Here is a 12,326-nt window from a genome sequence, read left to right on the forward strand (position 1 = left end):
CGATGGTCAAGCAGCTGGAGCGTAGAACTAAAACAAGTGAGAGTGAGTGTAGAGTTTGAGCACAAAATGTCCTATAGCTGGCTTGCAATCACGTGACCTAGAGGCACATCTGGTCACTCCCGGGTTTCAGACCATGGTCTAGAGTCCCATTAGGCTACTGTTTATTTACCTGAATCCTTGCAGAAAGGTTTAGCAGCAAATATAAAAGCCATCATTACAAAAAGATATTTAAAATGGGATGGAGTGGATTTTAAAAATATAGTTTTTAAAGATTGAAAGCATTTATCATCAGCAAGACGTTACTGACCTCACTTCATTTGACACTCACAAGGATTTAGAGAAGAAACCATTAGATGCACCAATGTCTTTACATCTGAGGGCTCCACTAATTAAACATTAAGTTTAAGTTAAGGATAAGTTTGTTTGCAGTTGATTTCCTGCTACAAATATTAGTCTCATCTACAATTCATGTCTGCCGTTGTTTTTATGTGTGAAATTCATAATTTGTCTGTGAAGTTGACCAGGAGGAAGTCGCTACTACCACACAATAAAATACAAGTGGCAACACCTTTAAAATGTGTGTTTTTAGGTGAAAGTAAACTAAAGTAATATAATGTATGAATGGATGTATATAGTGTAATATATTTGGGAGGGTTGTGATCTTTTAATGGCTTTTAAGTAGAGGAGACACAAACATCAGCGTGGATCTCCAGGAGCTTTATTTTTCCACTCACCACAAAGTGAATTATGTTCCTTCAACAATTGTTATTTCTTTGGAATCCAAGTAAATAATATATTACATATAGCTTATTATTTGTGCACTACTGACAAGTGATGCACCAAAAATGTGGTGACCTTAAATAGACTTTGCTCACCAAAACCGGATGTTGTGGTTGAAATATCCACTTCTGCTGGTGACTGAGTCTTTTACGGAGCACACGAATGACGTAGCTCGTCCAAAGCTGATGAGAAATTCACATTCAGGTCGCATTGCGTTTAGACCGAAGTCACACTTAAAAAGATCAGAATCCAATGGGATCCAGGACTACCTCCTGATGTGGCCTCAATCTGATGCCAAAAGATCAGATGTGAAAGACTTTGGAGCGTTTGGACTGTCAAAAAAAAATCAAATCTTTGTCACTTGAGGGCAGAAAAATAATCAGATTTGGTGTGCAGTAAACGGGTCATTAGACTTGCTCAGTGGCCTTGTGGTTAGAGTGTCTGCCCTGAGACTGGAAGGTGGAGAGTTCAAACCCTGGCCGAGTCATACCAAAGACTTAAAAAATGGGACCCATTACCTCCCTGCTTGGCACTCAGCATCAAGGATTGGAATTGGGGGTTAAACCACCAAAAATGATTCCCGGGCGTGGCACCGCTGCTGCTCACTGCTCCCCTCACCTCCCAGGGGGTGAACAAGGGGATGGGTCAAATGCAGAGGACAAATTTCCCCACACCTAGTGTGTGTGTGACTATTGTTGGTACTTTAACTTTAACTTAACTTCTCTTATTATTGCAACAACAATGCCAACACACAGCAATTCCACTCAATCTAGGCCAAGCTGGCTGTACACTGTGGCATTGAACCCAGCAAAACTGGAAATGCCACAGCACAAGACAACACTAAGATCCTCCCTATGACGAAGGACTCGGAGGACAGCATTCCAGATGCCTTTGAGGTGGTGCCAAGAGTTCTTGTCCAGCATGACTATGCCAACTGGAAACCACCTCAGAACTGTCCCTTACCTAACAACCGTGTCACATACATTGGTGGCTGGGTGGTAAGAAACATTCTCACCAGGCTAACGTGTCACACATGTAGATTTGTCTTAGTTACAGAAGTTCTCACACGGTCATACCACTTATTAAAATGAATAAACAATGGTGGACTTATTATTATTAATGTAATATATAGATATTGATATAATGTACAAATAATAAAATGATATATATTTATATATACACAGACACACACATGACATAGCCCACATTCCTGTAGAGTTACATTCTTCTATTTACAGGTTTATGGATTTTCTATGAACTACAATGTAACACTAATTCCATATAGGTGTATTGAGGGGATAAAAATAGTGTTTAAACAATAGTTTCTCTGTGGGTGGAAATTAAACAGTTTGAGTGGTAATGAATTTACATGAAAGTCACAACAGAAAACGTATACCTCCCAATCTCTGGAATACGGCATTTGGAATTATACACCATATTGAATGTGAATTCACAAGATAATATTTAACCATTTTACTTTTAAGACTCCAATCATTAGATTCAAGTCAATCATATTAAAACCCTCTTCAACACATTTAATCATTGCTACCTTTCTTATATAATGACATTTGCTTTTCCACATGAATTTTAGGTTGACGTCATCAATAGTTGTGACAATCTTGGTTGTAGTAGGCAGGGAACAAGCCGGGTAGATAAGTCTGGACATGCTATCCATTTTAGTCAGCAAGATTCTTCCAAAGATGGATAAGTCCCGCTGAAGCCACCTGTTTAGGATTGATTTACAGCCATCAATATATGCTTTTCCAAGTTGACCTTATCTGCTCTGATCTTATTTGTTACATTAAACAATGACTAAATATTTGCCCTCATCTTTCACTTTGATATTGTGCAATGTTGTGCTTGGACAATGGTGTAAGGTGAGGATTTCACACTTGTCCATGTTGAAGTCCAGTCCAGAAGCTTTAGAAAACAAATCAATAGCTTGTAGGGCCAAAGGGATTTGATGATGATTTTCAAAAAAAGTGTGGCTTCATCAGCAAGTTGACTTATCAATATCTCATTTCCCATCACTTGAATGCCTTCTATAAAAGAGTTCTTCATGAAAATAGCTAACATTTCTGCCACCATTATAAATAGTAAAGGTGATCTTCCACAGCTTTGTCTTAATCCTCTTTTGACATCAAATGTAGATTAAACTAGTCTAGAGCTACTCAACTATTAATATCAGTGGATAACATTTGAATTGAATTCAATAAAAAATGTTACCAGTATAAAATGATTGGTGTTTACGGCGGTCACTCACCCTGTCTGGTCAACACGTACGTGCAGAGAAGGCGTGCACACGTACAAAAGCAGTCCAAGAGAGGCAACAAACGATTTGCAATCATGTTATTGTTAAGATAAGATTTACATTCAATGACAGCTAACGCTAACTATCCAAATCACTATTATTAGCTAACAACACTTAAAGCTAATGCATGTGTTACGTACGTATGTAGTTACATCATTACGGCCTAGAAGCCGAAAGAAAGGAGGGATATGCTGTGTGAAATCAATTGGAAAGTTAGCGCCCTCTAGACATCTGTGTAAATGTTGCAAACAGCCCCTTTAAGGCCTTTGGAAATGTTCCAGTCTGAAGTGAGACGTTAACTAGATGAAGGAATTGTGGTGACAAACTGCTCAGCACAGACTTTAGAAATCTAGTGGGTAACTCATCAAGGTGTGTATGTTAATGTTAGATATGTGTCGTCTCTAAGCAGAAGAAAACTTTGACCTTATGGCTCTTGGCACAGTTGTTCTGTCCATCTGACGCTTTGTGCTGACTTCACCCATTTTATAGTTTTATTTCTGTTAATGATAGTTGATCTTATTTGGCAGTTCTGCCTCGCATGGGTTAGATTCCAAGCCAGGGTTAGATTCCAAGCCAGGGTTGGATCAGGAAGTAAAAACTAAAGCTGAAACAATTCATGTGATTGACTCGCTGTGGCCAAAGTGCTAAAAGTGGGAGGAGGGGAAAAGCATGAGGCTGAATCTTCTGGTGGCAAAGCATCCAAGAAAAGGAAAGTGAAATGTGAAATTAGACACGGTAAAGCCAAACATTGACTGGACGCTTGATCCAAGCCGCTTAACCGCAGTGACCATCATGAAAGATAAAGATGGTACATTTCAACATGATAGGATCTGCCACTATGAATATTAATGAGCTACCTGTTACATCTCAGGGCAACAGGTGTGTACTTGTGGTCATGGACTACTTTACACGCTATGTCAACCTTTTCCAGCGTGCCTTTAAATCCAGGGGAGACAGGGCCTTCTCTGTGGTCGGCCCTAAGCTCTAGAACACTCTGCCCCTCCATGTTCAAACTGCTCCCACAGTGGAGTGTTTTAAGTCTCGTCTTAAGACCCACTTTTATTCTTTGGCTTTTAACACTACGTGAGTTGTGTGGTCCTCTGTCCTCTGTTGTCTTGTGTGTTTTTTTTAATACATTTTTATTTCTATTTACTGTTTTAATTGGTTTTACCCTTTAAATCGTTTTTAATCATATTTATTTTTGTATTGTTTTTATATTGGTTTTATATTTATTTATTTTTTGTTTTTATTCAGTCATTGGTGGAGCTAAGGATAATATTTGAATATTGTTTTTAATATTGTTTTTAATATTGTTTTTAATATTGTTTTTAATATTGTTGCGCCGCACTTTGGAAACATTTTTGTTGTTTAAATGTGCTATATAAATAAAGTGGATTGGATTGGATTTACAGTAGCAAAATGTATGTTTGAGGACTATATCAGACAACATGGGTTGCCAGAGTGTAGTCACACAGACCAGGTAGGCAATTTGAGTCAGACCTTGTAGAACACTTTGTAAAACCTTGCTGGAATAGTTACCTCTACTGCCTCCCAGTGGCTGTTAGAAAGGATGCATACATTTTGTGTTGAAGTCCTTAAAGGGGAACATTATCACAATTTCAGAAGGGTTAAAACCATTAAAAATCAGTTCCCAGTGGCTTATTTTATTTTTCAAAGTTTTTTTCAAAATTTTACCCATCACGCAATATCCCTAAAAAAAAGCTTCAAAGTGCCTGATTTTAACCATCGTTATATACACCCGTCCATTTTCCTGTGACGTCACACAGTGATGCCAACACAAACAAACATGGCGCATAGAACAGCAAGCTATAGCGACATTAGCTCGGATTCAGACTCGGATTTCAGCGGCTTAAGCGATTCAACAGATTACGCATGTATTGAAACGGATGGTTGTAGTGTGGAGGCAGGTAGCGAAAACGAAATTGAAGAAGAAACTGAAGCTATTGAGCCATATCGGTTTGAACCGTATGCAAGCGAAACCGACAAAAACGACACGACAGCCAGCGACACGGGAGAAAGCGAGGACGAATTCGGCGATCGCCTTCTAACCAACGATTGGTATGTGTTTGTTTGGCATTAAAGGAAACTAACAACTATGAACTAGGTTTACAGCATATGAAATACATTTGGCAACAACATGCACTTTGAGAGTGCAGACAGCCCAATTTTCATCAATTAATATATTCTGTAGACATACCCTCATCCGCGCTCTTTTCCTGAAAGCTGATCCGTCCAGTTTTGGAGTTGATGTCAGCAGGCCAGGGAAGCGAGGGTCGATATTCTTCTCTTGATCATCTTCGGTGGCATAAGGGACGGTGTGAGCCAAGACATCCAGGGGGTTTAACTCGCTCGTCTGCGGGAACAAACTTCCGCCATTGCTTGCCGTGCTATCGAGGTCCTTTGTCCCTGAATTGCTCACACACTCCGGCAGATTCAATGGGGGTCTGGCGGAAGATTTCTTTGACTTTATCATTGGAAATGCATCTGCTTTGAGTGTCGCAGGATATCCACACATTCTTGCCATCTCTGTCGTAGCATAGCTTTCGTCGGTAAAGTGTGCGGAACAAACGTCCAATTTCTTGCCACTTTCGCATCTTTGGGCCACTGGTGCAACTTGAATCCGTCCCTGTTCGTGTTGTTACACCCTCCGACAACACACCGACGAGGCATGATGTCTCCAAGGTACGGAAAACAGTCGAAAAAACGGAAAATAACAGAGCTGATTTGACTCGGTGTATGAGAAAATGGCGGATTGCTTCCCGATGTGATGTCACGTTGTGAATTTTAGAAAGGCATTTAATTCGCCAAAATTCACCCATTTAGAGTTCGGAAATCGGTTAAAAAAATATATGGTCTTTTTTCTGCAACATCAAGGTATATATTGACGCTTAAATAGGTCTGGTGATAATGTTCCTCTTTAAATAACATCGCACAATACATTTTAGGCCATGTTAAAAAGTACCAATGATTGTCACACACACACACTAGGTGTGGCAAAATTATTCTCTGCATTTGACCCATCACCCATGATCACCCCCTGGGATGTTGAGGGGAGCAGTGGGCAGCAGCGGTGGCCGCGCCCGGGAATCATTTTTGGTGATTTAACCCCTAATTCCAACCCTTGATGCTGAGTGCCAAGCAGGGAGGTAATAGGTCCCATTTTTATAGTCTTTGGTATGACTCACCATGTACCGATCTCCTACTAGGCCACTGAGTAGGCCTATGGGTATGGGTCTATGAGTAGGATGTGGCCCATCCTTAGTAAAAAAAAGTTCCCCCGCCGTAGCTTGTTTTTATTTTCCTGTGAGTAAAGTTGTAAAGAGCAGCGTGTTTGTCTGCCACTGAGATTTCAAGACAGTTCATACAATAACTTGTTTTGCTTAAGTACATGTAAACGTTGTGAATGCATGGTTGAACTGAGCAAAGCTGGGTGTTTCTAAAACATGTTTGTCGTCTTGTGTCCTGCAGACGTCTGTGAAGAACATCTTCTCCCTGAGCAACAGAAGTGGGGCTTCAAGATGGTGAAGGAGGAACCACATCCCTCCCACATTAAGGAGGAAGAGGAGGAACGCATCATCAGTGAAGAGGGAGAGCATCTTCAAGGACTGGAGGAGTTCCCAGTGTTTGTTGTGATTGTAAATAGTGAAAATGATGAGGTCAAAGGTGAAAGTGAGGAGAAGAGAGAGGCGGAGTCTCCAAGCAGCAGCTCAACACAACACATGACAACAGAAGCTGATGGAGACCACTGTGGAGGATCACAAGCAGACAAGCTCTTAGCTCCACTATCAGATAGTGAGGACACAATGTCACACTCTCCTGACACTGATGATGAAGACTCTAAAGATGATAAGACATGTCACACTGACAACACTCACTTCGCATGTTCTCTCTGTGACAAAACTTTTAAAGACCGCTGCAATATGAAAAGACACATGAAAAGACACACTGGAGGAAAACCTTTTTCATGTTCAATCTGCGGTAAAGATTTTACTCTAAGGCACCATTTGAAAGAACACATGAGAATACACACCGGAGAAAAACCTTTTTTATGTTCAATCTGCGGTAAAGATTTTACAAAAAGGCAAAATTTGAAAGAACACATGAGAACACACACCGGAGAAAAACCTTTTTCATGTTCATTCTGCGGTAAAGATTTTACTCAAAGGCAACATTTGAAAACACACATAAGAATACACACTGGAGAAAAACCTTTTTCCTGCTCGGAATGTGGTAAAAGTTTTGTATTAAATCTAAGTTTAAAAATACACATGAGAACACACACTGGAGAAAAAGCTTTTATATGTTCAGTGTGTGGTTACAGTTTTAAAGAAAGACAGCAATTAAAAGCCCACTTGAGAACGCACTCTGGTGAAAAACCATACTCCTGTTCAAGCTGCAACAAAAGCTTTGGTCACCCAAACACTCTTACAGTACACATGAGAACACACACAGGAGAGAAAGTGTTGAGTTGCAGTGTGTGTGGTGAAAGATTCTCTTCTAAGTACCAGTGTAAGAAACACAAGTGTGCTGGTGAGAAGAGCAGCAGCAAATGAAGATGCAGGATTTGAAATAAAGTGTCGGAACTTTAACTTTGACTTTCTAGCAACATCAGCACATATAACATGTGTGACATCATCGTTGTGTGTGTAACACAATCTTGTTAATATGATTCTGACATTTATAGATTAGGCACTTTAGATTAGTGCTTTTATTTCAGTCAAGTACATGAGTTAATTTACACATTTGTGTACTTTAAAATGAACGGAACAATTTGACTGAAAAGGTGAGAATAAACAGTACATAAAATATGTTACATACAATAAATATTGTATGTGTAGATATTCATAATTCACTTTTATACTTATTACGGTAATAAAAAAAAATTTATATAAGTTTTTTTTAAATAATGAAGTGTTACATATTTTAATTTCTAATTGCAGATGATTCCATAGATTAACTCATTTATATGATGTACATATTTGTTTTACATGTATTCATACCTTTGCTTTTGAGTTCATATTTACTGGTTCACATCTGGACCACTTCTGGAAGCATATTATTATTTACTTTATACATCATTTGAGCAGTTGTCTTTTATACAAATTTAAAATGTGTGACTTTATGAATCATTTGTTGGATCTCTATAGTCTATTCTATTAATTATCTTTATTACTCTCTTTTGTAATATGAATATTGTTGTGTGATTGTTTTATATGTATGTCCCCAGACCTTTATGCCATAAACAATGTATGCTTCAACTGAAGTTGGGTACAATAATTGTAGTTAATATTTGTAAGTATGTATTTTATTCTATTTAGTATTGCACTCCATTTTTAAAAAAATGTTTTCTTTATATGATTTACATGTAGTGTCCAGCTTACTTCATCATCTATATTAACTCCTAAAAATGTGATTACCTTTCATTTCAATATTATCCATCATAATTTGTGTTTTACATTTTTACAATATCCAAAAAAAGTTTAGTGACAGTTTATTGATGTGCAGCCATCTTTTTATGGTCAAGTTCTCTCTGGATAAAATAAGATGAGAGTTGAATCAAGCGGTAATGAAGGTGAAGAATGAGAAGAATATTAATATCAGCAGTCAATATTCCAACATTGTGAAGCTGAGCTATGGTAAAAAAAAAAACATATTCAGCTTTAAAGGCTTTATGAGAGTGATGCAATTATCAGAATCAGAAATACTTTATTAATCCCCGAGGGGAAATTACAATTGTCAGCACTGTTATAAACATGTGAATATTCAATGTAATAATACATTATATAAATACCATAATAAAGTGGTACGTTTAGGGACGTGTAATATTGTTTGTATGAACATCCTGAATGTTTTTGTGCTAGAATTGTTTGAATTAGTAGAGAGTGAAAAAATGAGGCAGTAATGATAATAATGGTTTGTTTTATGCCTGTTTATGAATAATGAAAGATAATTAGAAGACCAAAAATGGAGCTTACATCCTCAGTGAGCTGAACTCCAGCAGTAAAGATGAGATAAATAATGTGGAAAGGTCAGAAGTCAAATGTTTCTTCAGGTAATACATGGAGCCTCTGCTGCCACCCAGCGGCCGTTGGAAAGAATGCATACATTTTGTTTTGACGTCCTTAAAGGCCTACTGAAATGAGATTTTCTTATTTAAACGGGGATAGCAGGTCCATTCTATGTGTCATACTTGATCATTTCGCGATATTGCCATATTTTTGCTGAAAGGATTTAGTAGAGAACATCGACGATAAAGTTCGCAACTTTTGGTCGCTGATAAAAAAAGCCTTGCCTGTACCGGAAGTAGCAGACGAGTAGCGTGACGTCACAGGTTGTGGAGCTCCTCACATCCGCACATTGTTTACAATCATGGCCACCAGCAGCGAGAGCGATTCGGACCGAGAAAGCGACGATTTCCCTATTAATTTGAGCGAGGATGAAAGATTCGTGGATGAGGAAAGTGAGAGTGAAGGACTAGAGGGCAGTGGGAGCGATTCAGATAGGGAAGATGCTGTGAGAGGCGGGTGGGACCTGATATTCAGCTGGGAATGACTAAAACAGTAAATAAACAAAAGACATATATATATACTCTACTAGCTACAACACAACCAGGCTTATATTTAATATGCCACAAATTAATCCCGCATAACAAACACCTCCCCCCTCCCGTCCATATAACCCACCAATACAACTCAAACACCTGCACACCACACTCAATCCCACAGCCCAAAGTACCGTTCACCTCCCCAAAGTTCATACAGCACATATATTTCCCCAAAGTCCCCAAAGTTACATACGTGACATGCACATAGCGGCACGCACGTACGGGCAAGCGATCAAATGTTTGGAAGCCGCAGCTGCATGCGTACTCACGGTACCGCGTCTGCGCATCCAACTCAAAGTCCTCCTGGTAAGAGTCTCTGTTGTCCTAGTTCTCCACAGGCCAATGGTAAAGCTTGACTTTCATCTTCCGGGAATGTAAACAATGAAACACCGGCTGTGTTTGTGTTGCTGCAGTCGGCCGCAATACACCGATTCCCACCTACAGCTTTCTTCTTTGCTGTCTCCATTGTTCATTGAACAAATTGCAATAGATTCACCAACACAGATGTCCAGAATATTGTGGAATTTTAGCTGGCCACCATGCTGTCCCAAAATGTCCTCTACAATCCGTGACGTCACGCGCCGGCGTCATCATACCGAGACGTTTTCCGCAGGATATTTTGCGCGAAATTTAAAATTGCACTTTAGGAAGCTAACCCTATTGGCATGTGTTGCAATGTTAAGATTTCATCATTGATATATAAACTATCAGACTGCGTGGTCGGTAGTAGTGGGTTTCAGTAGGCCTTTAAAGCTGCTTTTTACTTTCTGTTCTGTTTGTGTCCAAGTCTGTAGTGTGGGCCATCGGACAGAAGGAGGACATTCTGTTAATAGCCTGTGGAAGGCAGCAATACACCTAAGATGTTCTACTAGTCTGCTGGAAATAGAAAGAAGAAGAAGGAGGAAAAAGCAAGAGCTGGAAGGACGGAGGAGGATCGGAAGCGGAAGTGAACCAAGGAGCGGTGGCTGACAGTGAGAGTGTCTTAATCTTTTTGGCGGTTGAGCATAAACTGATTTGTGAGTGGATCGAGATGGAAGGGGATAAGGAGGGGATGTATGAGGAAGGTATGGACATGGATAGGACTAGAGGGGAGAGAGGAAAGAAGGGCAGAGGAGGGCATGAAGGAAAGTTGAGTTCAAAAAGAGTACATAATGATGATGAAGGAATAGAAAAGAGGAAAAAGATTATGGTAGATAACTGCAAGATCATATATTAATGATCAGTGCCAAAACCACCAGTAACTGGTGTACTGACCATGGCATTACTGTCCTCGATTGGCCTGCCAACTCCCCTGACCTGAACCCCATAGAGAATTTGTGGGGTATTGTGAAGAAGAAGCTGAAAGACACCAGACCCAATAATGCAAATGAGCCCCCAAGGAGATGCACAGGATGTGAGCCAACGTAGCGCACGAGCACAAAACTTCACAAACGGCTAACAAAGACTTAGAAATGAGTCATTGTTATTATTATTATTTCGGTCGGTTTATTTTCAATCTGTGTTCAGTACAACAACAAACATGGGTTTGCACAGTGACATTTTGTTTACAGCATCAACAAGAAACAATTACTTGCATGATCCTTCAAGAGACACTGAAACACAATGAAAGTCATGGCATTAGCCTCTATGTTATTACTTCACAACATTGAGGCTAATGCCACCACTTTAGCTCACAATACAATAATTTTTTGTTCCCAAATATTTTGAAGTTGCACAGATTACATTTTGGGCACATATGTGACTAAAATGGTTATAAATTCAAGCCCTGGAAATATTACTTAATTATTTGAATTAAAGTAATATCTGGATCGGGATAATTTGGCTTATATATCATATATTTATATATATATATATTATGGCAAGCCGTTAAGGAAATTAAATATATATGGAAGTCTGAATAGAAATGAGAAACGTTTATATATACTGTAAATAAGAAATAATTAAGAGTCCGTCTGCTGATCTGAAAAAGAGCCAAAGCTGTCAAAGAGCTGAGGGACCATCTTCAAATTTCAATGCTGAAACAAATAATGCAAACAATAAAATGCAATTTCCAGGGCTTGAAATTAATGTAGTCCCGTCGTCCCGGGGACGGTAAAATAAAAAAGAAGCACGGGACGAAAAGAAATGCTTCCCGGGACGATGGCTTTTAACCATTTTCTTTAATTTTGTTATTTATGTATTTATTCATTTTGCATTTTGTATGAAATGTCTTGGTTTTTCCTCCCTTTGAAAATCCTATGAAATGTTTAACAAGCCATCCTATAATAATACAACAGCTATTAATGTAACAATACAATAAAACAAATATATTTAATGATGCTTTTTCATTATTTTAACAATAGGCTAATGTATATGTATATAATATATATAATATATATATATATATATATATATATATATATATATATATATATGTATGTATGAAAGACTTAATAAATATATATATATATATATATATATGTAATATATATATATATATATATATATATATATATATATATGTATGTATTAATATATATATATATATATATATATATATATATATAATATGTATTAATATATATATATATATATATAATATATATACTGTATATATATATATATATATAT

At 38.2% G+C, this 12,326-nt stretch overlaps 1 protein-coding gene across 1 annotated transcript; it reads left to right on the plus strand.

The window, feature by feature from the left end:
- Positions 1-2: 2 nt before the first annotated feature.
- On the plus strand, positions 3-7,901 carry LOC133575606 (uncharacterized). Its single transcript, XM_061928297.1, has 2 exons — positions 3-36; positions 6,581-7,901. The coding sequence occupies exons 1-2, from the start codon at positions 3-5 to the stop codon at positions 7,663-7,665; spliced, it is 1,119 nt and encodes a 372-aa protein (XP_061784281.1). The 3' UTR covers positions 7,666-7,901.
- Positions 7,902-12,326: the final 4,425 nt, after the last annotated feature.

Source organism: Nerophis lumbriciformis, linkage group LG33 (genome assembly GCF_033978685.3).
Source record: "Nerophis lumbriciformis linkage group LG33, RoL_Nlum_v2.1, whole genome shotgun sequence".
Taxonomy (NCBI): Eukaryota; Metazoa; Chordata; class Actinopteri; order Syngnathiformes; family Syngnathidae; genus Nerophis; species Nerophis lumbriciformis.